The 26,441-nt window shown below is 40.8% G+C and overlaps 4 protein-coding genes across 6 annotated transcripts; 3 read left to right on the top strand and 1 right to left on the bottom strand.

Moving 5' to 3' along the window:
- The first annotated feature begins 10 nt into the window (after positions 1-10).
- On the top strand, positions 11-6,275 carry gnptg (N-acetylglucosamine-1-phosphate transferase subunit gamma). Its single transcript, XM_064923863.1, has 11 exons — positions 11-168; positions 2,864-2,918; positions 3,034-3,101; positions 4,044-4,098; positions 4,312-4,395; positions 4,526-4,619; positions 4,742-4,856; positions 4,968-5,050; positions 5,342-5,467; positions 5,634-5,715; positions 5,862-6,275. The coding sequence occupies exons 1-11, from the start codon at positions 102-104 to the stop codon at positions 5,942-5,944; spliced, it is 912 nt and encodes a 303-aa protein (XP_064779935.1). The 5' UTR covers positions 11-101; the 3' UTR covers positions 5,945-6,275.
- Positions 6,276-9,104: 2,829 nt separating this feature from the next.
- On the bottom strand, positions 9,105-26,374 carry LOC135504923 (uncharacterized protein C7orf50 homolog). 2 transcript variants are annotated; one of them, XM_064923859.1, is made up of 6 exons: positions 26,277-26,374; positions 25,849-25,999; positions 25,589-25,723; positions 10,960-11,189; positions 10,597-10,678; positions 9,105-10,214 (listed from the first exon to the last, which is right to left on the bottom strand). In XM_064923859.1, the coding sequence occupies exons 2-6, from the start codon at positions 25,981-25,983 to the stop codon at positions 10,044-10,046; spliced, it is 753 nt and encodes a 250-aa protein (XP_064779931.1). In that variant the 5' UTR covers positions 25,984-25,999; positions 26,277-26,374; the 3' UTR covers positions 9,105-10,043. The 2 variants fall into 2 exon arrangements, with proteins under 2 accessions (XP_064779931.1, XP_064779932.1); XM_064923860.1 differs by lacking the exons at positions 25,589-25,723; positions 25,849-25,999; positions 26,277-26,374 and adding an exon at positions 21,620-21,700.
- Positions 11,602-19,097, top strand: LOC135504920 (uncharacterized). Of its 2 annotated transcripts, none has more exons than XM_064923855.1 (2): positions 11,602-11,789; positions 17,193-19,097. In XM_064923855.1, the coding sequence occupies exon 2, from the start codon at positions 17,226-17,228 to the stop codon at positions 18,240-18,242; it is 1,017 nt and encodes a 338-aa protein (XP_064779927.1). In that variant the 5' UTR covers positions 11,602-11,789; positions 17,193-17,225; the 3' UTR covers positions 18,243-19,097. The 2 variants fall into 2 exon arrangements, with proteins under 2 accessions (XP_064779927.1, XP_064779926.1); XM_064923854.1 differs by lacking the exon at positions 11,602-11,789 and adding an exon at positions 11,835-12,486.
- On the top strand, positions 21,996-25,484 carry LOC135504921 (G-protein coupled estrogen receptor 1-like). The gene is made up of 2 exons (XM_064923857.1): positions 21,996-22,124; positions 22,544-25,484. The coding sequence occupies exon 2, from the start codon at positions 22,812-22,814 to the stop codon at positions 23,823-23,825; it is 1,014 nt and encodes a 337-aa protein (XP_064779929.1). The 5' UTR covers positions 21,996-22,124; positions 22,544-22,811; the 3' UTR covers positions 23,826-25,484.
- Positions 26,375-26,441: the final 67 nt, after the last annotated feature.

Here is a 26,441-nt window from a genome sequence, read left to right as displayed (position 1 = left end):
CCATGTTTCCCTAATGGTCACGTGGCCACTACTTGTAAAACAAACAAAAAATAGCCACGGATTATATAGCTAGTAGAGAAGTAAATGAAACTCCACTAATAATGTATTATACATCGACTAGAATACTACATTTACTATGGATATATTTGCTCTGTCTTACCCTGCTGAGTAAGTATTTTTCACTTAATTCATGTACTCAAACAAAACAGCATCTGTCGTTTCAACGTTTATTCCGGGTTAGGTTTTAGAGGAGCGTATTGCGAAATCAAACATTGTAACCAAAATATAGAGCAGTTAAATATATACAGTACCAGTCAAAAGTTTGCACACACCTACTCATTCAAGGGTTTTCTTTATTTTTTACTATTTTCTACATTGTAGAATAATAGGTTAGACATCAACTATGAAATAACACATGTAATCATGAGTGATGAAGTGTTGCATCTGATGACCTGGCCTCCACAATCACCAGACCTCAACCCAATTGAGATGGTTTGGGATGAATGATTTGGACTGCAGAGTGAAGGAAAAGAAGCCAACAAGTTCTCAGCATATGTGGGAACTCCTTCAAGACTGTTGGGGAAAAACATTCCTCATGAAACTGGTTGAGAAAATGCCAAGACTGCAAAGCTGTCATCAAGGCAAAGGGTGCCTACTTTGAAGAATCTCAAATAGATTTTTATTTATTTAACACTTTTTTTGTTTACTACATGGTTCCATATGTGTTATGTGATAGTTTTGATGTCTTCACTATTATTCTACAATGTAGAAAATAGTACAAATAAAGAAACCCAGGAATGAATAGGTGTGTCCAAACTTTTGACTGGGACTGTATATATTTTCACATTATGTGGCTCTAGATTTTATTGTACATGTATATTCATGATTAACCCTGCTGACAAATTGTCGCTCAAATGTTTAACTTTTTAAATTAAAGCTGCAATATGTCTACTTTTTGGGTGACCTGATGAAATTAACATAGCAATGTGAGTTATAAATATATAAAAAAAAAATAATATATCCCATTTGATGACAATGGGGCCACTAACATAGCAATGTGCCATGTTATAGCCACACATATATCTGTCAGTCTCATTGAGAATAGATATGAAGCGGGAGGTATGTTCTATATGCGCCATTTCTGTACTTCCTGTACTGAAGTTTAGTTTTTGCTTCTTTTACTTTTGGTTTTGTACACCAGCTTCAAACTGCTGAAAACACAATATTTTTGGTTATTGAAAATATATTTCACAGTGGTTTAGATAATACAATTGTACACAAACTGAAATTAGGCAAACTATTAGCATTTGAGCAATTTCACATTATGAGCATGATTTGTGTCCAATTACATATTAGTAATTGGTATCAATACACACTAGTATTAATTATAAATGACATACATTTCTCCGTTTTTCAATCACTTCAAGACAGTAGCTTCAAACTTAGCCCATATTTGTTTGTATTCATATGACTTTCCATGTCCATTTGCAATAGTTTTCAAAAATGTTACAGTTGGCTATTCATTGACAGCTGGAGCCATTCTGCAAATGAGGGCGGCTCGTCTTTTTTCCAATGCCTTAAAATGACCCTTTTAACTATGAGAGTTAGTGTCCTAAGCATGGAAGCATTTGGGGTATTTTCCCAGCAAGATAAGGACTGCATTTGTGTGTAGTCTTTTTTTAGTGCTCCTAGAAATAGAGAGAATATTATTTTCCAATATGCTTCCAGTTTAGAACACTTGACCAACATATGCGCAAGCCCAGCATCATCTGATATACATCTTCAACATTTGCTGTCGGTTGTCATTTTTGCCATGTGTATGTTTGAGTCCAGTAGGTTCTATTAATTACATTATACTGAACCATTTGTGTTTTAGATTCTGCACGGTTTAAAACAGTTTTTCCAAACCCTTTCCCATTCAATTACTTGTATATGTATATGAATATTCACATTTTTACCCCATTTCTCTCTTAAGGGAAGTGTGTAGTGCCCTTGTTTTTTGTTTAAGAATTTATACACTTGATGCCAGTTGGTTTTTGGAATGGACGTCCTTTATGAAACTTTCCAATACTTTAAACTCATGTTTATATTTAAATGGTTATTTATTCCGACTTGACTGCCTGAACAATCTGAATGATTCTAAAATGGTTCATTCGTTCATTCAGATCCATAGTTTTACCATCTTTATACAAATCCGCCACTATGCAAACTCTCATCTCTAGCTAACCTCTCCACAATACTGATCTGTGATTGATTTATTAATATGTGTGGATTGCTCCAGATGGTTGCTTGGAGAGAGGGAAATAAAGACTCAGTTTCCATATGTACAACAATTTTAAGAACATTCCAAGAAGCAGATCTTTTTGGATGGCCTTTTTTGCATAGGGAATACTTCCCAAATATCTATCAATCTAAGTGGCATGGGGTGGGATATTTATTTAATTGCTAACCAACAGGGGGTTCTTTTGGTGGGTAGAGCCAGTATACGGTTTATCTTGTTACGTGTAATATCTTTTATTATATTTGGAAGTGCCATGCCTCCTTTATATTTTGGCATCATTAGTTTCTCAAGGGCAATGCTAGGTTGCTTTGAATTCCATATACATTTAGTGATCAGTTCATTGATCTTCTTAAAAATCCTTGCGGTCGATTGAGGCAACATGTTCAGTTTGTAATTGATTGTAGGAGCAACTCATTTTTTATTATTTTAATTCTTGCTCGGAATGTTAGAGGGAGGACCATCCCAAAAAGTGTGCTTTAAAGGATTGCACAATAGCTTCTAAGTTCTCTTCAGTCTTCTTCTAATGTTTCTAATTTTAGTGTGGATGCAGATGGTTTATTCTTGTTAAATTTCCTATTTTAGGCCCCTATTCATTTGCTGGTAAAATGAAGATTGTTGAGGAACCAAATACATTTGGGTAAGTCATATGTTATTCTATAATTGCATTTAGATATGTTTCAAAAGTTAAATGTATGAAGGTATAAAACCTACTAATTCAGTCAGTGTAATGTGGTTCTCTCTTATTTCTCTAGGCTCAACAATCCCTTTTTGGCCCAAGGAAGTAGACTCCAGCCCAAGGTGACTCCAGGCCCAGTGTCAGGTAATAAGAATACATATTACTTACTGGGTTAAGTACTTTATGGACTGCAATAAGATATTATACAGGTATTGCAGTACAGATTGATACTTTCACCAGCAGTGGGAAGGTACCGCAGTAGTCCGGTCCCTTTTCATTGTTCCTCAGTAATCAAAGGATTGAAACAAGTGGAAAAAGAATCGCCTAATACAGAGGTCAAATTAAATCACAATACGTCACCAACTGGTTTACATTTGTGAAAGCAAAGGAGACGGTGCTTGCAAAGTAATGATCTAATTCTGTCAACACTGGCAGATCATGTGATTAATCAAGAATATACAGGTAACTGACAAAATAAAAGAACCACCAACCTAGTGTCTTAATAGGGCGTTGAGCCACCAAAACAGTTTCAATGCACCTCGGCATAGATTCTACAAGTGTCGGGAACTCTATTGGAGGGGATGCGTACCATTATTCCACAAGAAATTCCATAATTTGGTGTTTTGTTGATGGTGGTGGAAAACACTGTCTGTCGCCATTCCAGAATCTCCCATAAGTGTTCAATTGGGTTGAGATCTGATTACTGAGACACAAATACACACACTTTAAACCCCCTATGCTCCTTTGAGACCCCTCTTTCAAAGTCACTGATATCTTATCTTCTAGCCATGGTAGCCAAAATAATGGGCAACTGTGCATTTTTATACATGACCCTATGCATGATGGGATGTTAATTGCTTAATATACTCAGGAACCACACCTGTGTGGAAGCATCTTCTTTCAATATACATCATATCCCTCATTTACTCAAGTGTTTCCTTTTATTTTGGCAGTTACTTGTCTGTCTAAACTGACCATTCCTAGCATGCATTCAGTATGACCATACCTAGCACGGTATACAGTATACATACAGCCCTGTTTTTTACTTGTGCTCTTCTCATAACATTTCTAATCCTTTCTTTATAGGACCAGCACATCTCCGCCGACTAGCAGGAAAGTGCTTCAGTTACATAGAGTCCACGTAAGTACTGGGAAACTGAGCGCCTACAAAATCAACACCTAATTGCTGCAGTGAACATTATGGCAAAGTTTCGATCAAACTGTTTAGGACTCATCTTTGATTTCTGTACCAGTTTTCCAATTGTTTGATTCACCGCTAGTCAAGGCTGCAAGATGACATGTGTAGAAAATAGGTATATTTGAAAATAAATCATTGTGTTGTTGTTTTGTTTAGGTATAAATATGAATTTTGTCCATTCCACAACATCACCCAGCATGAGCAGTCATTCAGGTGGAACGCTTACAGTGGCATACTGGGGTGAGTGGATCCTCCACAACACAATTTCAAACTGCACTCATCCTATCAAGTGAATAAGATTCATTTGAAGCATGTTATCCTGTGAATACATTATTTCCATTCATCAGTTTACACCCTGTCTTTCCAACAGAATCTGGCAGGAGTGGGAGATTGTGAACAACACCTTTTTGGCCATGTGGATGAGAGAGGGAGATGCCTGTGGGAATAAAAATAGGCAAACAAAGGTAATAAATTGCTTGTGCTCATTCCTCCCAAGCGTTTTGAGAGGCCTTTAAAGACATCGCAGAGTTGAATGTTGCGGTTACTGTCCTTTGTGAAAACATTTTTTTCTTTCTCGTTTCACTAGGTAATTCTGACCTGCGGTGGAAGTAGCAAGTTGGCTCAAGTGTCAGAGCCCACTACCTGTGTGTATTCTCTAAGCTTTGAGACCCCACTTGTATGCCACCCACATTCTCTCTTAGGTAAGACGAGCAAAAGCAGGGACTCTTTAAAAAAATATATATATTTTAATATTAACATTTTAAGATGGTGCTTGTTTACGTTCTAAGTCACACATGTGTCCTCTCATCAAGTGTACCCAACTCTGAGTGACAAGCTGCAGATGGAATGGGATGAAGTCGAACAGGCCCGCTATGAGAACCTCATTACTGAGCAGGTACGACTTTACTTACTAACATAGGCATTGACCTTGCCCTTTCATAGCACTTGTATGAGTGTAGGACTACACAGGAGTTTAAAGGTGTTCGCAGACAAAGCGGCAGGCGGGATGGCCTAATCAGTTTCAATGAGGCAGAATTCAATCCAGACGGAGCGGTAGGCGGTGCTTGAAAGCCAATTAGTGGAGAAAATAGGAATCGGGTCTATTTGGGCGATATCCACTCTGGCGTTTCACTTCTTGTCTTGAAAGCGCTTAAGAAGTCCTCTAACGTGTATATGTGTATTACAGGGCTACAATAATCTACTGAGGGATATTTTTGAGGATGCTGGTTTCCTAAAGAGCCAAAAGGTAAAGGAGAAGCCGGATATCACAACTACCTCAAAGACACATGATTCCTTGCAGAAATGCAATGAGGTAGGTTCACTGGAGAGAATCCAAAACCATTCGTGACCATGAGTAGTAATGGAAGCCCTGACATTTAGAGCTTTCAGCTAATGCTCTAGTTTAGCTATCCATATACATTAAATGTCATTGAGAAGTTGTATTAGTTTACATTTCTACGGATGCTTGTTTTATACAGGATGTCCGTAAACAGAGGGAAGAGATTGAGAGATTGCAAGCTCTCCTCACTCAACACAACATTCCCCATGAGTCAAAGGCAGGTGAGTCGGAGCATTATTATTCATGTACAAGTCCATAATTCTCCATGAATAGATGTAGGAAATGAATCCCTTCGTAAGTAACATGTTATGATTGCATTGGTCCATAATGTTAACATGTTTGCACCCTTCCCTCCCTCTACGGACAGCTAAGGCGAAGATTCCAGTGAGTGTGACTGTGCAAAATCGGCACCTGAGAGGGGACAACGGCCTCATCGCAGACCTCCTCTGAGGATTCCAGACATTTACACAAAATATTGCAGACCACTAACTGAACAGCAGAGAAGGCAGATGTCACACAATAAACATGGCAGTTCCACATGAGAGAATTAAAGTTTTTAAAAAAGAAAGAAGTTTATTCTAAATACAATTTTAGATAAACAACCATGTTTTCTTGACTGTGAGGCGTACCTGTACTCCCCAATGGCATAGCTACATTCTTAGAATGTTTCTTTTTCAACTCCATTGTCTGTCTGGACAGAAATCATACCTCTGCTATCAAAGGAAGTACACTGAAGATGTAAATTGTTTGATCCAGAAAATACATTTTAAGAAAATGAAAAGTTACAGCCTTGAGCAATTTTTTTGATTTCTTTACCCTTTATTTAACTAGGCAAGTCAGGTAAGAACAAATTGTTATTTACAATGACTGCCTTCCCCGGCCAAACCCTCCCCTAACCCGGATGACGCTGGGCCAATTGTGCGCAGCCCTATGGAACTCCCGATCACAGCCAGTTGTGATACAGCCCGGGATCGAACCAGGTCTGTAGTGATGCCTCTAACACTGAGATGCAGTGCCTTAGACTGCTGTGCCACTCGGGACCCCAAATGCCAATTATTTTGTCATATGACATTAAAAAGGTGCTTAAACAGGCTTCTTCTTGTAGGCTGTTTACATATTTTCTAATTGTTTAACTGGCGATACGCCATCCCATCTGGTTTGCGCTTAGTGGGACAATAATTTGTTTTTCAACAGGACAATGACCCAACACACCTCCAGGCTGTGTAAGGGCTATTTGACCAAGAAGGACAGTGATGGAGTGCTGCATCAGATGACCTGGCCTCCACAATCACCTGACCTCAACCCAATTTAGATGGTTTGGGATGAGTTGGACCGCAGAGTGAAGGAAAAGCAGCCAACAAGTGCTCAGCATATGTGGGAACTCCTTCAAGACTGTTGGAAAAGCATTCCAGGTGAAGCTGGTTGCTAGAATGCCAAGAATGTGCAAAGCTGTCAACAAGGCAAAGGGTGGCTACTTTGAAGAATCTAAAATATTAAATATATTTTGATTTGTTTAAAAATGTTGGTTACTACATGATTCCATGTGTTATTTACAATGACTGCCTTCCCCAACCAAACCCTCCCCTAAACTGGATGAAGCTGGGCCAATTGTGCGCTGCCCGTTGTTTCACTATTATTCTACATTGTAGAAAATAGTAAAAATAAAGAAACTCTTTCATGAGTTGGTGTGCCAACTTTTGACTGGTACCATCTAAATACACACTCTGGACTCCGACATTGCGCATCCTAATATTTCTGTATTTCTTAATTCCATGATTTACTTTTAGATTTGTATATTTTTTAAATATTACTGCACTGTTGGAGCTAGCAACACAAGCATTTCGCTACACCCTCAATAACATCTGCTAAACACGTGTATGCGACCAATAAAATTGTATTCGAATTTTGATTTGAGTTTTAACGATGCTCCTACGAAGGTTCTGACGATTAATTTAGCCTTAAAATGCTTTTGGGGAACTGGGCCATGGGCTGATGTGTTTCTCTACTGAACATGTGAGGGATTGTAAGGGACTGTAACTATGCACCCAGCGTCTCTATGGAGTGGAGAATGAAGATGGAAATATGTTATTATACAACAAGCCAACTGAAACTAGTTCAGACACAGGACAACCCTTTCGGCAAGGAAGAGGAATGGTAAAAAAAATCAATTAAAGGGAATGTTTCCAATTATGGGGACTGCCAAGGGCTTGCGGGAGGGATAGAAGGAAGGAGAGGTTGACGCTTAAAGCTGTGGATGGAGGGAGGGAGGGATGAAATGCTTAAAACTGGGTGTAAGGAGGCGGGGTGGGAAGAAAGAATGAAAGCGGAAAGAGTCATACATTGCAAGGAAGGACAGCAGTGTTGTGCCTGCCTATTTATGTAGTGTCACTGCCAGCTTCAATAACCAAGTGATGTGTAGTGGTGGCCATTCACAGGCATACGCAGTACACCCACTAAGTTCTCTACAGATATAGAGTATACTTAAGCAATAAGGCCCGAGAGGGTGGTATGTGGTCAATATACCACGGCTATCGGCTGTTCTTATGCAAGGCGCAACGCAGAATGCTTGGACACAGCCCTTAGCCGTGGTATAATGGCCATATATCACAAACCCACGAGGTGCTTTATTGCTACTATAAACTGGTTAGCAACCTAAATAGAGCAGTAAAAATAAATGTTTTGTCATACTGTGGTATACGGTCTGATATGTTGGTAACCAGTTTCTAATCAGCCAATCAGCTTTCAGGGTTCAAACCACCCAGTTTATAATCACATTACCATTGAGAATGATTGAACAATTGAACGATTCATCTTAATTCCTATCTCCTATTCTGCCATTATTTGGTGGAGGGAAGGATCAGCAATAGTCATCTACACCATATGGGGCGGCAGGGTAGCCTAGTGGTTGCAAGTTCAAATCCCCGAGCTGACAAGGTACAAATCTGTCGTTCTGCCCCTGAACAGGCAGTTAAACCCACTGTTCCTCGGCCGTCATTGAAAATAAGAATTTGTTCTTAACTGACTTACCTGGTAAAATAAATCTAAAATAGACATTTGCTGATAATTAATTCATACTGTGATGGTCAAACATTGTAATCTAATGCCTGCCTCAGTAAAGTTGCATTTGAAAATGATAGCTGGTCTGAGGCAGTTTTCTAAATAATTAAGTGTATCGTTAGATCATTTTTGCCTTCCCACGTCAACTTTATACACAGAAGGATCTAAGCTACAACATATGCGACAATGAAACACATTTGAGTTTCCGCTTTTATATCATTAAACACATTTTTATGAAATAGTTTGACAACCCTGTTTGTAAGCTTTTAAGTGATATCAAACTCAACCATTTATATTTTCCAGTGATGAAGACATGGATGTCTAATGGTAGGGTGGGGTATGCAAAATGGATGCAAATCTATGGTAATGTTGATGCTACCCACCTTCTAAAAGGAAAGGTGGAACTGTTATGCTTGTTATTATACTGTTATAATTGATGCTGGACCGGGCCCTGGTCTCTGCTCGGCATTGGTCGCAGTCACAACTGAATTTATTAGCCATTGGCCAAAACACAGGCAGGGGCAAACTGCATACTCAAGAAGTAGTCTTGAAGTAGTCCCAAAAGTTTTATTGGTTGTACTGCAACAGTTAAACAGTGGCTTGATAGCAGTCTAGTGTGCAAGACTGAATAAAATGTGTTACTCTTATATGCATTTTTTGTTTTTGTTTTTTTTTGCGGGGGGGGGGGGGGGGGGATTCCAACATATATTCTGTATATAGCCAGACAAACTGTTAAAAAGGAAACATCAGCTCCATCACCGAAAGGTCAAACAAACATTGAGGATACAGATGCAGCACAAACAGGCTCATCATCCCCAGCAAGATTAACAATCGGCTTTAGACTGGAGTACTGTGAATGGTTAGAGTTACTATGCATAAGTTCCTGGTTACTAAAATTCAAATAGTTTGCCTAATTTCAGTTTATGTGACCAAACAAGCAAGTATAGTGTAGAGAATCATTGTACAATCTAAACCGCTGTGAAATAACCAAAAATATTGTATTTGCAGCTGTTTGAAGCTGGTGTACAAAACCAAAAGTAAAAACCAGAACTTAAGCACAAGAAGCATAGCACACATAGAACAGATCTACTGCTTCTTAGACGAATGACAGATCTATAACTCACATTTCTATGTGAATTTGGTAGCGTTGCCCAAAAAGTTACATATTGCAGCTTTAAATGGCTCATCTACTGGCAAATGACAAGTTTGATTACATGAACCAATGGATATATTCACATTACATCATGTCATAAAACATACAGCATCACAATAGTTAACAGAAGTGTGAACATTATATGGAATTCATTGGTATCAACATTCCAGCAACCATGGCTGGTCGCAAATTTAATTTTGTATACACAGTGAATATACCACACTGCATTAATTGAGGAACCAGCAGATAAGAATCTAGTGAACTGAATATTCCTTTTGAGTGTGGTGGTGGGGCTGTGGTGGTATTTGATTGATCATCTAGAATAATGGTAGTGGTTGGTCAGGAAAGCAGCTGGATGATTTCCCTGGCTCTCTGTATCCTCTGCTGGGCATCTGTGTCCTGTTCCCCCTCCCGCACCAATGTCTCAGCCTTCTGCACGGTGGTGTCCCTGGCCCCCCCACGCAGCCCGTCCAGGTAAGACAGAAGCACAGAGAAGTTCTCATCTGGGATCTGTGGGAGACAGAGAATGTGATTTTGTCCTTATGTAAGAAAAGTTACGGCCTCATTGACTTCTTAGGATTTTAAAATAAACAACTACCCAATTGGTATATTATAAAGGCTATATGTTATTTGTCAGGTGAGATACAGGTAAGGGTGTCATAACAGGGAGGGGGGAGGGATATTTGCACAGAAAGCCATGTCTGTTAATTGGCAGTTGAAAGGAGACACTCAACACAGATAAGCAACCTTTCCCAACAGGGGGAGCCCTAAGATTGCTCTTTGGGGTTTTAGGTTTGATTACATGCAAGAAAAGTGTTTGTAAAAAGCAGCACAATCAATATCTGATTAGATGGATGAAAAGGGTTTCCACTCAGGTCTTAGGACAGTTTACCTTCTCTGAGTCAAACATGTGCTGTAGTAACCATGTCTGCCTGGTCTTCTGGAACTTCCACTCCTTACGGTTCTCAGCCCAACTGCAAAGATGGAGAAAGACAAAATAGATAAGCCAGAGCTCACCTTCAAGAAAGACCATGCTGTATTTAAGGTTGCAAATAAGCTACATTTTACTGTGATCATCCAGTACTGTAGCAAATTTGATTGCACAGTAGTACTCAATTTGGAAGGTGTTTGGGGACATTTATGTCCAACATACAGCAACATCAGCAGTGAAGAGTGCAATAAACAGAAGATATCCGTTTTACTTGAAGTCGCAGTGTGTAGGTGTGATTCATTATGGTGCACTCTCATCACTTACCAGGTAAGGTAGTCTAGCGCCTGTTGGGGAGCAATGGGTTTGGAGGCCTCATTCTTGTCTTCGGTCTTCCCTTCAGCTTTAAGTTGATCCTTTTGCTCCTTTTTCAGAATCTTCTTCATTTTCCTCTCGAGGACTCGTCTCTCCTCTGGACTCAAGTCCTCCTCTCCCTCCATCACTTTATCTTCCTCCTCATCTTCTGCTGCAGCTGGGACTATGATTGGCTTGGGACTCTGCTCAATAAAATCAGAGATTTCTTTTTTTATTCATAAAAATTATTTCAGAATGGATTTTTTTTAAATCACACAGTCATATTTATTATCTCCACAATGTACTGATAAGATTGATTTTTTTAATACTTTTATTGGACTTAACTACATATCAGATTAATTTCATATCTCATTCTGCTAAGGGATGGAGGTAAAACATAAGTGAGTGGTGTCTTGCCTCTCAACCTCGCCTCCAGCTGGGCTGAGGATACTTCCTGTCCCTTGGCTGTTCAAGGGCCATTTCCTGTATCTACAGCAAAGTGAGGCCAGTGAGAGACACATTCTGAAGTTCAATATAGTCAACCGCACCTCAGGTTAAATCGGAAGAGCTCCTTCCCACATCCTGTCTCTAGCAAAATGAAAATAAACAGCCTTCCATCACATGCCAATCGTTACACATGACTTTTCAATTAAAGAGTCCGTGCAACTTCAGCTGTCTCATTACTGAAATGAAGATCATAGTCCGTGTGAAAGTATATTGAGACACTTTAAAAGACTAAGGAGTAAGAACATTTCAAGCTGTTAGAACTAAAAGGAGCAAATAGGGAGAGAGCAGAAGAGAAGGTAAGAGAGCAGGGTGTCGATTCAAGCTACAGCGAGACCACAGACGCCCTTCAGGCATTTTCCATTTCTGTGTATTTACAGGGGTGAATCTGACGTACACAGTTTGAAATAAGTCCAGTGAAAATAGTTCCATTGATGCTCAGAGCATTTTCCACTGTGAAAATAAGTCAATTGAACTTCTCCACAGACTTCATTTAAAAACAAAACAAAGCCATTGCGTTTCACTGAAAGACTTTAGGAAAAAGAGGAACTTGTGTGTCGAGAGGCAAAGGGTACATGTATCTTTGTACAAGAGAAGATTGATGAATTGAAAAGATTTAGCATTTTGGATTTAGTTTCTTGGAAACGTAAACCCTATTGCTTCCAAAAAAAAAGAGAGTATTTTCATATGAAAAACACAGACACCTTCTCAGACAAACTCAAACAAGGGACATATTTTTTATGACTATAGAAACCCACAAGAGACAAGTGTGGGAGGAAAAGATTTTAGATCACGTGGCCACCACGTCATTCTTAGAATATGCTGGCTGGGTGTAGCCAATAAAAATACAACAACCTCTCCACTGAAACCTAATGACTTGCTCTGCTCGCCTATATCCACGCAACATGCATCAATCTCAGAGAATGAGACTTTAGATCGCCTTGCCAGACTGAGTTACTGAAAATAAACAGAAGACGCCAGCCGAAAGTGAAAATGGTAAGCGGAAACATTTGTTGCTTTGTATGCAGTGAGTTCCTCCCAACTTGAAGTACTCAAAGCAGGGTATGGGGAGGTCTATGTGGTGATAGTCCACAAACCAATGTCTTCTTAGATACTGTCTATGAGAAATAAGGGACTGGGCAGTTCTCTACACTGCCGAGAGAGCCAACACAGAGCCGGCAGTGTGTCGTTATTATGTTGGTAAAATTAGCAATTTCTGCCAAACTGAATGAAATGGTAACATCTTAGTGTGATGCTCTTTCGGGGACAAAATTGCAGGTGCAGTAAAAATGGATTGAATTGAGATTTGTGTTACTGGCCTACACACAATACCCCATAAATGTAAAAGTGGAATTATGTTTTTAGTCCTTTTTATAATTTAATTACCAATAAAAAGCTGAAATGTCTTGAGTTAATAAATATTCAACCCCTTTGTTATGTCAAGACTAAATAAATTCAGGAGTAAAAATTTGCACAAGTCATGTAAGTTACATGGACTCTATGTGCAAAAATTGTGTTTAACATGATTTTTGAATGACTACCTCATCTTTGTACCCCACAAATACAATTATCTGTAAGGTCCCTCAGTCGAGTAGTGAATTCCAAACACAGAATTAACAGCAAAGACCAGGGAGGTTTTCTAATACCTTGCAAAGAAGGGCACCTATTGGTATATCAATACAACAAGTCACGACAAAGATATAAGCGTCCTTCCTAACTCAGTTTCCGGAGAGGAAGGAAACTGAGGGATTTCACTAAGAGGCCAATGGTGACTTTAAATCAGTTACAGAGTTTAATGACTGCGATAGGAGAAAGCTGATGGTGGATCAACAACATTGTAATTACTCCACAATACTAACCTAAATGACTGAGTGAAAAGAAGGAAGCCTGTACAGAATACAAATATTTCAAAACATGCATCCTGTTTACAATAAGGCACTAAAGTAAAACTGCCCAAAAATCTGGCAAAGATATTAACTTCATGTCCTGAATACAAAGCGTTATGTTTGGGGAAAATCCAACACAACCTGCGTTTAAATTTGAGCCGATCCTGCACCACTCAGTTTTGTTTTGTTCCGGGAACCCATTTGCAAGGATCCGGTACCTTTCTTCCCATGAAAAATTCATTTTCACAGTTTGCAATGTAAAAGTTATAATTAAAGCAATCAGAGGTAATTCAAGTTGCCTCCTCTGTAATTCTCCTACTACCTAAATAACGTAAATGTGAAAACGTGCCTGATATTTTCAGAGTGAACTTGGACCGGCCTCGGTTTATGCAACATCGCAGCCTATAGACCGACGCGTGGCCATTGCTGTGGTGAGAGAGAAGCGCCTCTGTATCTCTCCGAAATAGAACGACATTAACTTTATATGATCTCTCTCCCACTCTCTGATAAGACATGAGGCTGCAACTCTGCTCTCTCCAGCGTTGCATTTCATAATTAATTTCCTTATAGAATCATAGCCGTGGCAACGATGCTAGAGGTGACATAACACCCCATATAAATTGAAATACATTAGCCAAAGTTATATAGAATTACTGCGGTTTGTTCAGAAATAAATGAAATATTTCAGAAGACTACACCAGGAGTAAGTCTATCATTTAGCCACAGAGGATCAATAGCTTTAAAATAATAATAATAATAATCTATTGCCTAGCTGTGGATTGTGCGTAGCCCAATCAAAAGGCATGCCTACAGTTGGGAACGTGCGGCAAATCGGTCAGTGAGCAGCATTCAAACAAAACAGGCCTTTTGCAATATTTCAACGGCATTTTTTTACAAAGTAAAACGAGAGGCTTCAGCCATTGACGGTGAGTGAGATGCACATCGTTGGGTGAGTCGGTGAAACTGGAAATCGTTTTTACACACCTAGGTCTAGGATATTGATGTATTCAAGACAAGGTTGTTTTTCTTGATCTCAGATTCTCAGTGTCAAAGTAGGCTGTTCGATCATTCCAATCATTTGTGAGGTATACATTTAAAAAAAAAATATTTTTTTTTAAAGCTGCTCAAATCTTAAGTAAATCTAAAATTATATAGGATTGAGTGAAATTAGTCTATAAACAAGGCACTTCAAATCGGCTTGAAAATCTAAAGCAAGACTTGATAACGGCTGTCTAGCAATGATCAACAACCAACTTGACAGAGCTTGAATAATTTAAAAGAATGTGCAAATATTGTACAATCCAGGTGTGCAAAGCTCTTAGAGACTTACCCAGAAATACTCACTGCTGTAATCACTGCTGATACTAACATGTATTGACTCAGGGGTGTAAAATACTTATGTAAATGAGATTTCTGTATTTCAATTTCAAACAATTAAGAACAAATTCTTAAACCATGTTTTCACTGTCATTATGTCATTAACATGTAGATGGGTGTGAAACAAAATATGTATTTCATAAAATGTTGAATTCAGGCTGTAACAACAAAATGTTGAATAAGTCCAGGGATATGAATACTTTCTGAAGGCACCGTAGCTGGTTAAAGCATTGAACCGGATGTAATAAACTCAGCAAAAAAAAAACAAAAAAAAAAAACTTTTTCAGGACCCTGTCTTTCAAAGATAATTTGTTTAAAAAAATCCTAATAACTTCACAGATCTTCATTGTAAAGGGTTTAAACACTGTTTCCCATGCTTTTTCAATGAACCAGAAACAATTAATGAAAATACACCCGTGGAACGGTCGTTAAGACACTAACAGGTTACAGACAGTAGGCAATTAAGGTCACAGTTATGAAAACTTAGGACACTAAAAGACGCCTTTCTATTGACTCTGAAAAACACCAAAAGAAAGATGCCCAGGGTCCCTGCTCATCTGCGTGAACGTGCCTTAGGCATGCTGCAAGGAGGCATGAGGACTGCAGATGTGGCCAGGGCAATAAATTGCAACGTCCGTTCTGTGAGACGCTTAAGACAGCGCTGCAGGGAGACAGGGTGGACAGCTGATCGTCCTTGCATTGGCAGACCACGTGTAACAACACCCACACAGGATCGGTACATCCGAACATCACACCTGTGGGACAGGTACATGATGGAACGCACAATCCCTCCATCAGTGCTCAGACTGTTCGCAATAGGCTGAGAGGCTGGACTGAGGGTTTGTAGGCCTGTTGTAAGGCAGGTCCTCGCCAGACATCACTGGCAACAACATCGCCTATGGGCACAAACCCACCGTCGCTGGACCAGACAAGACTGGCAAAAAGTGCTCTTCACTGGCGAGTCACTGTTTTGTCTCACCAGGGATGATGGTCGGATTCGCGTTTATCGTCAAAGGAATGAGTGTTACACTGAGGCCTGTATTCTGAAGCGAGATGGATTTGGAGGTGGAGGGTCCGTCATGGTCTGGGGCGGTGTGTCACAGCATCATCGGACTGAGCTTGTTGTCATTGCAGGTAATCTCAACGCTGTGTGTTACAGGGAAGACATCCTCATCCCTCATGTGGAACCCTTCCTGCAGGCTCATCCTGACATGACCCTCCAGCATGACAATGCCACCAGCCATACTGCTCACTCTGTGCGTGATTTCCTGCAAGACAGGAACGTCAGTGTTCTGTCATGGCCAGCGAAGAGCCTGGATCTCAATCCCATTGAGCATGTCTGGGACCTGTTGGATCGGATGGTGAGGGCTACTTGCAGGTGCCTTGGTGGAAGAGTAGGGTAACATCTCACAGCAAAAACTGGCAAATCTGGTGCAGTCCATGAGGAGTAGATGCACTGCGGTACTTAATGCCACTTTAAACAATGCTACCTAATATGTTTACATACCCTACATTATTCATCTTATATGTATACGTATATACTGTACTCTATATCATCTACTGCATCTTTATGTAATACATGTATCACTAGCCACTTTAACTATGCCACTTTGTTTACATACTCATCTCATATGTATATACTGTACTCAATACCATCCACTGTATCTTGCCTATGCCGCTCTGTACCATCACTCATTCATATATCTTTATGTACATATTCTTTATCCCCTTACACTTGTGTCTATAAGGTAGTAGTTTTGGAATTGTTAGATAGATTACTTGTTGGTTATTACTGCATTGTCGGAACTAGAAGCACAAGCATTTCACTACACTCGCATTAACATCTGCTAACCATGTGTATGTGACAAATAACATTTGATTTGATTTAATGCAGCTGGTGGCCACACCAGACACTGACTGTTACTGTTACTTTTGATTTTGACCCCCCCCCTTTGTTCAGGCACACATTATTCAATTTCTGTTAGTCACATGTCTGTGGAACTTGTTCAGTTTGTCTCTCAGTTGCTGAATCTTATGTTCATACAAATATTTAGACATTAAGTTTGCTGAAAATAAACACAGTTGACAGTGAGGACATTTATTTTTTGCTGAGTTTATAACTCCTCTGGATACCAATCCAAACACATTCAGTAACACCCTGTGAAAGCACACATGGCTTCCGACACCGGTTTTGATATTTCTTCATATCTATACGTTTTATCAACTCTTCATTTGGTGTGACTTTATTGGCATTGTTTATAATGTCGTCTTTGGTGTGTAACTGCAGAAACAAAGCAACTTGCTCAGTGACTGAACATTAGATGGTGATGTTGTAACTGGAACAGTGTTGTGTAATCTCATCAATGAAAATTGGATTGCGTACTCACTTATTGTTCTAAAATTGCCATGTGTTCTTTTTTTCCCCTCATTGGACACAAGGCAAATCAAACAGACTTTCTGCCCCAGATTGAGATGAGCACCGACATGCAACCCTTCAACACCACCTCAACATCCAGCCCCTTCAACACCTCAGACTTCATTGCCAAAATCGCAGCCAACGACCTGACATCCAGGGCCAACTACGTCTATGCGTTTTGTGCCGTGCTGGGCTTGGCCTCGGCGTGCATTCTATTCTACGCCTTAATTCGGTCCTACAGAGCCCAGAGGTACCTGGCCTGGCTGGACTCCCTGCTCTGGGCCTTTTCCAGCTCCCAGCTCCTTCTCTTGCTCCTCTCCCTCTCTTCCGTAGCACACCGGCCCAGCTACCTGGTGACCACACACATCGGCTGTGCTGCGCTCGCCTTCACCGTCAACATGGCATCCCTCTGCGGGCTGTTGCTCCTGGTGTTCATGGGATACGCCCTGACCTTCGACACCCCAACTCACGCCCTGCTGAAGAGGCCTGGGGTCTGTGTGGCTCTGGTGCTTCTGGTTTCTATCCTGTGCTCCTTGGTGCTGGCCAGACTCAGAGGCCCCTCCAAGGAACTGCATTTGGAGGGCATATGTATTATAGACCCAACTGAGGCAGGAAGGTCTTATGCCATGGCGAAGCTTTGTCTGGGATGCCTAATTCCCTACCTCCTCCTTCTGGGGCTCCTGACAGGCGGCTGCGTCCGCCAATGGAAATCCAGCAGCCGGTTCCTCTCCGGATCAGAGGAAGGTCCGGTGTTCCTGGCAGTGGCTGTGGTGATATTTGTATGTCAGCTATTCCATGGCATTGTGCTGGTAAGGGGGGCAGGGATGCAGCAGGCTGGTGATCTCAGCTATCACGAGAGGGCGTTCATGCACGTGTCCGAGTGTGTGATGTTCTCTGGGAGTTGTGTGTGTCTAGTGTTAGTGCTCCTGCTGCATAGGCCGTGCAGGGAAAGTCTTCTGGAGGTGACCAGGCAACTCCGCGACTGCTGCCGGAGCCTGGGGGGCCGACAGACCCACAGACACATCATGGCCCCCCATATTGAGATCGCTGACACTCAGGACTATAACCCGTAGGTCAATAACCATCTCAGACATTCTGGATTCAGGAACATTATGCCTTTAAGACCGCCAAATCTATCCTTATAAACGTTGAATCATATATATCTATTAGAAGCTGACAGCAGATAACTTAAAAGCAAGGATACATTCTGAAAGTTTAGTTGCTGATCGTTTACATTTAATTTTGGCTTGAATTTGAAGACTGTAAATAGTATTACTCAGACAGTTTTGTTTTCCGATGTACTTTTTCAATGTAATGATTATAATCTTATTTCATGTATGATCAGCGTACTGTTACTTCACCAACCAACTGACTTTTGTTTATGAAAACCTTTTTTTTCCTGCAAATCGAACGGTCTGTACAATTCATTGGTGACTTTTGCAACATGATGATAGTGAAATTGCAAACGAAGAAGAGTAAAACGAAGTTGTGCAATGACAAATCATGAACAATCATTGGAAAGACTATTTCTAATAATTCAACAGACATGTGCTACTGTTTCTACACTTAGACTTGCTATTTGACACACAACACTTCCAAGAAACAGACAGTGGCGGTGTTTGCATAAACATGTTTTACACAAAAACCCATTCAAACTCAATGTCACAATATGATGACTGAATAGTGGGAAAACACCTTACACAGGAAATACAGTGCATTTGGAAAGTATTCAGACCTTCCCTTTTACCACATTTTGTTACGTTAGACTTATTCTAAAATTGATTCAATTATATTTTTTTTGTCATCAATCTACACACAAAACCCCATAATGGACAAAGCAAAACTGGTTTTAGACATTTTTGCAAATGTATTACAAATAAAAAACTGAAATAGCTGATTTTACATATGTATTAAGAGCCTTTGGTATAAGCCTCAAAAATGATGATGCAGGTGCAGCATCCTGTTTCCATTGATCATCCTTGAGATGTTTCTACAACTTGGAGTCCACCTGTGGTAAATTAAATTGATTATATTAAATTAATTGGACATGATTTGCAAAGGCACACACCTGTCTACAGAAGGTCCCACAGTTGACAGTGCAAGTCAAGGCGAAAATCAAGCCATGAGGCCAAAGGAATTGTCTATAGAGCTCCGAGACAGGATTGTGTCGAGGCACAGATCTGGGGAAGGGTACCAAAACATTTCTGCAACATTGAAGGTCCCCAAGAACACAGTGGCCTCCATCATTCTTAAACCAAGACTCTTCCTAGAGCTGGCCACCCGGCCAAACTGAGCAATCGGGGGAGAAGGGCTTTGGTCAGGGAAGTGACCAAGAACCCCATGATCACTCTGACAGAGCTCCAGAGTTCCTCTGTGGATATGGGAGAACCTTCCAGAAGGACAACCATCTCTGCAGAACTCCACAAATCAGGCCCTTATGGTAGTGGCCAGACGGAACCCACTCTTCAGTAAAAGGTACATGACAGCCTGCTTGGAGTTTCTCAAAAGGCACCAAAAAAGACTCAGGCCATTAGAAACTAGATTCTCTGGTCTGATGAAACCAAGATTGAACTCTTTGGCCTGAATGCCAAGCGTCACATCTGGAGGAAACCTGGCACTATCCCTACGGCATCATGCTTTGGGGATGTTCTTCAGCGGCAGGGACTGGGAGACTAGTCAGGATCAAGGGAAAGATGAACAGAGCAAAGTACAGAGCGGTCCTTGATGAAAACCTTACGTAAATGTGATTTCTCAATTTTTGTAAAATGTGCAAAAAATTATACAAATCTGTTTTTGCTTTGTCATTATGGAGCAATGTGTGTAGATTGATGAGGGGAAAAAACAATTTAATCAATTTTAGAATAAGGCTGTAACATAACAAAATGTGGAAAAACTCAAGGGGTCTGAATACTTTCCAAATGCAGTGTATTTACTAAAGGAATGTACTAAAGAGAAGCTTGCCAAAAACATTGGTGTAAGTTTCTTTAGGACTGGATATAGTTCATGCATCCTTAGGTAGTAATCAGTAGCGTGATGAAGAAAATGTCAAATCTTAGCAGCCAGGGGCTTCCTATTCATAGATGGCAGAGACTAACCTGAAAATGGATTGACAAACTCAGATACATTTAAATACAGATCTCACAAGAACATTTCCAACAGTGAAAACATGTCCTTAAGTTGTTGAGTAGGTGATGGCATAACTTTATATAGGGGAGAGTGGGTTAAGTTGAGCCAAAGAGTTAATTGAGCCATGCCTTGTTTCTAGGAAGCCATAAACAAAATGGAGTCTGAAGGAAGAAACCACATGGAGAGGTAAGCAAGTTTAGTCCAAAATGATTTTCAGAAAGTCAAATTAATTGGTGTTATGAGTTTCATGATGCTTGTATTGTTTTATAACATCAGTTGGCTATAAGCTACAAGGTAGCCTAGTGGTTAGCGCATTGGGCCAGTAATTGAAAGGTTGCTAGATCAAATCCTCAAACTGACAAGGTAAAAAATCTTTGGTTCTGCCCCTGAACAAGGCAGTTAACCCACTGTTCCTAGGCCATCATTGTAAATAAGAAATTCTTAACTGACTTGCCTAGTTAAATTTTTAAAAATGGAGGTTAAATCTAGCATGAAAGTGCATCCTTGTAGCTGTGTGGACTAATATAGTTAAAATGTTTGCCTTGGGGTAAGTTGGTCACCGTACTAATGATACAATTTTGTCCGTTTTATGCACACTATTATTGCAATGTGTCATGGATATGAACAACAAAAAATATTGTGCATTTTTATTGTTACAGTGCAGACGTCATCATGCACTACGTATACAAATGTAAAACAAGCAAAAGTCTAGCCCCCCTTGTGGTTCTTGAGAGAGCAGCGACAGGAAGTGAGAGAAGGGGAAAAAGTACATTCGAGTAGCAGCAAAGGGATACAACTTCTAACTGAATGACACTGAAGAGGAACATTGACAAAAGAAAATGAACATGCACCTGCGTGAAAGAAGATATGATAGAGTAGCAAGGTCTTATCTGATCTCACTGACCAGTTTTATGGGTTTATTCGTGTCAAATGCAGAGAACTTGGCCATGAATTGGCACATCGAAATAACATCCATGTCCCAGACAACTGGTGAAGAAATGGAAGTGATATTGAACATAAATGTATGCCTACATTCAGATATCAATCTAAAATATACCACACCCCCATTCCATGAATTAAACTTTGACCTACCACTACCATCACAGACAACCATCCACTTACCCCAAGGTGGCTCAACTTACCTTGTCCCTATGCCCAACTTACCCCATACAGAGACCCCTTATTGGACAAGCTGTTTTCAAAACTGTTATGTTTACATGAAATCTTATTATTTCCAGGGATACACAACATCCTGAAATATATGTAGATATATCTTTGTTAGAAATAACTGTTTCCCTTGAATGTAAAAAATGGCTCAACATACCCTACTCTCCACCACAGCATACCAGTTCTGCCATCCATCTTGTTTTGTGTAAATATGAGGCAGTTTCCAGAGTTTCCCCATAAGTTACCCATACCCAGTGACTCCCTTATTTATATATTTGAACATTCTACATAATGATCCACCCTTCGTGGATGGATGATTATACTTGAATAAAAATTCCTTCCATAGAGCAAAAACAGTAAAACTGTGTGAAAAATCATGAAGAATCAGTCTCAAGTAACAGAAAACAGTAGAGAAGACCGGCTATAGCTGAGGACAACAGCAGAGAGAGAGAGAGGACTGTTTGCATACATCTCTATCTTACGCTGAGGAGCGGGTGACGTCAAATGACTTGGGGGATGAGCAAGTAAAGAAAGTCTACACAGCCTCAGTCGTTGGAAGCTAATGAGAATTGATTGGTGATTGTTGTTAAACCTCTACACTGAGTGAGAAAGATCTCGACATGAGCATTCTGGTAATGAAAACAACACAGGAAGTCAACAATGTAAGTTTGCTTTTCCTCTTACCTCGCCCTCTAAAGGGCAAGTGTTTCAGACTGGCTTTCTCTTATATGGTAAAGATATTGCCATAGAAATGTCCTCATCAGCCACTGTACAGGTAGTGTGCGGTTCCAGTTACCTTTGTTCCAAAATGTTTACTACTGCATAATTTTCATGCGTTCATTGATGGTTGTTCACACATCCGCAAGAACGAAGGACAAATCTTCTCAGATAAATAATAAGTAATTATTTTTGTTGTTGTTACTTAAACCAACTCAAGGGCACTGATACTACTGCACTTTTGGAGCTAGGAGCACAAGCATTTCACTACACCCACAATAACATCTGATAAATAAATGTGTATGTGACCAATAAAATTTGATTTATTTGAGTTGACCCATTTCATTATTTATCCCCTTCCTAGCACCCTGAGTGAGCCATCAACCCTACAACCTGAACCAAGAGAGTGCGTTTCTAAAAAGCACTTTTTGACTATTTGTGTCTAAACGCCAACACACCTTCGGGTGAGAAACAAAGAGTCTCTTAGCAGTGGTTATTATTGATGTGGGATTTTTACCTGGCAACAACTCCTTGATACCCCATCGTAAATGACAACTTGGGGCTAGAGTTCAACTGCAGGCTCAAAATGACAGCTTGTAACTTTTGACACAGACACCAGACCAGACAATGACATGGAGGTGCGCGCGTACATGGACTATCCCGTTGCGATTTATAGCAACGTCACAGAGCAGTTGAATGGCTCCTCAGCCACCTCCTCTGGGCTGGCAGGAGAGGAACCTGACCCCTACCAGCATTACACCATCAGCGTCTTCCTCTCCTGCCTCTACACAATCTTCCTTTTCCCCGTGGGCTTCATCGGGAACGTCCTCATCCTGGCCGTCAACCTGAGCCACAGGGGCCGCATGACTGCTCCTGACCTTTACTTTGTCAACCTGGCGGCTGCCGACCTGGTCCTGGTGGCTGACTCCCTGATCGAGGTGTTCAACCTTAGCGAGCACTACTATGACATGGCTGCCCTGTGCACCTTCATGGCCCTGTTCCTGCAGGTCAACATGTACAGCAGCGTCTTCTTCCTGACCTGGATGAGCTTTGACCGGTTTGTGGTGCTGGCGCGCTCAATGAGTCTGGGCAGAAGCATGCCCCGGGCCCGTCTGACCTGCTGCCTGATCTGGGTGACCTCCGCCCTGCTCACCCTGCTGCCCTTCACCGTGGCCCAGGTGCAGCACGCTGGGGAGCTTCACTTCTGCTTCGCAAACGTATCCCAGATCCAGTGGCTGGAGGTTACGCTGGGCTTCCTGCTGCCCTTCTGCGTGCTGGGCCTCTGCTACTGGAGGATCGCCCTGGTTCTGGTGAGCGCTCAAAGGGAGCACAGTGGGCTGCAGCGGCGGCCACAGAAGCGGAAGGCTTTGAGGATGATTTCTGCGGCCGTGTTGGTGTTCTTTGCCTGCTGGTTACCGCAGAACATGTTTGTCAGCGTGCACCTGCTTAGAGGCGATGTGGATGGAACGCTGTGGCATGACTACCCTCTGACGGCCCACATGGTCAACCTGGCTGCCTTCTCCAACAGCTGTCTCAACCCCCTGATCTACAGCTTCCTGGGGGAGACCTTCCAGGACAAGCTAAGGAGCTTCATCAAGGAAAACATCAGCTGGGCCAAGTTAGACAGCTCCTGCTGGAGTAGCTAGCCCCTCTAGCCTACCCACTACAAGCCCCTGCCCCCATCCCATACTTAAAAAGTACAAGTCCCATCACACAACCTCTCCAACGCTCCTGCTGCCTCTACAAACCAGCCATCCATCCTTCAAATCAAAACTGACCAACATACGTGTGCCCTGAACAGCTAAGTGGTGTGTCTGATTTCAATCACTTTCTGACCTCACTCCTTTTAACTTAAATCTTTCCATAGATAGTTTTGTGTATATATAATGTACGTGGACACCCCTTCGGCTATTTCAGCCACACTGTTGCTGACAGGTCTATAAAGTCAGGCACACCGCCACGCAATCTCCACAGACAAACATTGGCAGTAGAATAGCCTTACTGAAGAGCTCAGTGACTTTCAATGTGGCACAGTCATAGGATGCCACCTTTCCAACAAGTCAGTTGGTCAAATGTTTGTCTTGCTAGAGCTGCCCCGGTCAACTGTACGTGCTGTTATTGTGAAGTGGAAACGTCTAGGAGCAACAACGGCTCAGCCGCTCACAGAATGGGACCAGTGCGTAGCGTGTAAAAATCGTCTGTCCTCGGTTGCAACACTCACGACCGAGTTCCAAACTGCCTCTGGAAGCAAAGTCAGCACAAGGAATGTTCGTCGGAAGCTGCATGAAGTGTGTTTCCATGGCCGAGCAGCAGCACGATTCTGTGCTTCCAACAAGACCTTTCCTGTTTCAGCATGACAATGCCCCCTGCACAAAGCAAGGTCCATACGGAAATGGTTTGTTGAGATCGGTGTGGAAGAACTTGACTGGCCTGCACAGAGCCCTGACCTCAAACCAATCGAACACCTTTGGAATTAATTGGAACGCCAACTGCTTACCAGGCCTGAGTTCAGTGCCCGAACTCACTACTGCTCGTGGCTGAATGGAAGCTTACAAACAGGGTTGTCAAACTATTTTCTTTAAAAAGAAATTTGTCATTTCAAACTTTAACGTCTAAAAAAAAAGCTTAAACTCGGAATTTCCTCATTGTCGCATATTTTATAGTTTAGACCCATTTTAGATAATCTGAGGTGTTTGTTGTGTCCACCATCGGTTGAGACAGCATACTCTTGAATATAAGGGTGGGTGTCATTTCAATCATAGAAATAGAATGGATATATCCCTTCAGACCACTACAATTTAGCTAGTACATCATTTAAATATAAATTGCCATTTAGAACTTCCAATTAATACCACAAAAATGGGTGCCTGTCAACCCATCGTCAAATGTCTACTTAAATGGAAATGTATATTCTATTATCTTTATTTCTATGATTCCAACAGGTATCCTAGAGAAGACTGAAGGTGCAATTTAAAACTGATATTCCCATTCAAATAAACATTCTCTGATGTGTGGACCTCCAACCATCTTTGTGCTACCATTTGAAAGTAAAAATGTTTCAATTGTATTCCCATTTTAGAACATTTATCAGCAAAAACATGACACCCACCACCCTGTATTAAAGGGCATGCTGTGTCTCAACTGATGGCGAGCACAACAAAAATACCTCAGATGATGTAAAATAGGGTCTAACCTACAACATAAGCAAATTGAGAAACAGAGTGTTCAGTTAATCTCATAATTATAAAAATATATATAATTCTGATCACTTACATGAGAAAAAATGTGTAGAAAGCTTTGTGTGTGTGTGTTGTGTGTGTGTGTGTGTGTGTGGCCCCATCTAGTGGTGTCACCATACAAAATGTTTCTGTAAATTAAATGAATAAAGCAGGAATATATAGCAGTTTACCCCAGTAGTTTTGTTTTTCTTCTTCCGCTTCTTTTCCTTCTGTGCATCATCTGCTTGTTGTTTGTGTTTCCTTGAATTTGTCACCACGTCCTCTGAAGTGTTCTTTGACAATGTGGGGACTGGTATAGGAGCCTCCTTGGAATGTGCAAGACCTTATTTTAATACCTCATCATGATGAGCTCAGCTTACAAGAAATGACATATGCCTCTATGCAATCTTTTTTTATTTTAAAATCACCATATTACTGTTACCATACTTGCCTCAATGCCAGTATTTTTCCTTTTCTTTTTCACTTTGCTTTCATCAATGCAAACATCTCTCTCATTTGAATTCAACTTCATCCTTTTGCACCCACTTCTTTTGGGATCTGATTCACATGATTTACTCTTTGCCATGATAGCCAACTTGTTCCTGAAACATAATTGCATAGTTAGCTAGCGTCACAGTTTAGCTACAATTTTACTTTGAAAACTAGCTCATTATTACTAACTATGCCACTTGCACTGAGTAGTTAGCTAGCTAGCTATTGTAACGTTAGCTATCAACAGTGCTAATTACACCACACTAACGTTATAAGATTGCCATTTAGTTTCAGCATCTTTGACTTGCTTTATTGCTTCATGTTAGAAAAACTACAGCAGGTTACATTCAAAAGATGTTAATAACTTACTAATAAGAATAAACTTACTGTAACAGAATAATTGTACTCGCGTTGACCTCAGCAGCATGAACACCAACATGCGTTTTGTGAATCAGGAAGTGTTTTCGCTTAGCTTGTTGTGATTGGTCAAATAATCATTTCAGTTCGGTGATTGGTGATTTGAGATGAGTTATGTTCCTAAGTGTGCTAATG

This window comes from Oncorhynchus masou, chromosome 18, assembly GCF_036934945.1.
Source record: "Oncorhynchus masou masou isolate Uvic2021 chromosome 18, UVic_Omas_1.1, whole genome shotgun sequence".
In the NCBI taxonomy this organism is placed as follows: Eukaryota; Metazoa; Chordata; class Actinopteri; order Salmoniformes; family Salmonidae; genus Oncorhynchus; species Oncorhynchus masou.
Note: the sequence above shows the minus strand (reverse complement) of the source record. Positions and strands in the feature narration are given on the sequence as shown.

Excerpts from the sequence above, each read along its gene's own strand:
- LOC135504921 (XM_064923857.1), top strand. The coding sequence starts at position 22,812 with ATGGAGGTGCGCGCGTACATGGACTATCCCGTTGCGATTTATAGCAAC.
- gnptg (XM_064923863.1), top strand. The coding sequence starts at position 102 with ATGTATTATACATCGACTAGAATACTACATTTACTATGGATATATTTG. Across the intron at positions 4,099-4,311 it reads TTCAGTTACATAGAGTCCAC|GTATAAATATGAATTTTGTC; the intron begins GTAAGTACTGGG and ends TGTTTTGTTTAG. Across the intron at positions 5,716-5,861 it reads TCCCCATGAGTCAAAGGCAG|CTAAGGCGAAGATTCCAGTG; the intron begins GTGAGTCGGAGC and ends CTCTACGGACAG.
- LOC135504923 (XM_064923859.1), bottom strand. The coding sequence starts at position 25,983 with ATGGCAAAGAGTAAATCATGTGAATCAGATCCCAAAAGAAGTGGGTGC. Across the intron at positions 25,724-25,848 it reads GGAAAAATACTGGCATTGAG|GAGGCTCCTATACCAGTCCC; the intron begins GCAAGTATGGTA and ends GCACATTCCAAG. Across the intron at positions 11,190-25,588 it reads AGAAAAACAAAACTACTGGG|AGTCCCAAGCCAATCATAGT; the intron begins GTAAACTGCTAT and ends TTTATTGAGCAG.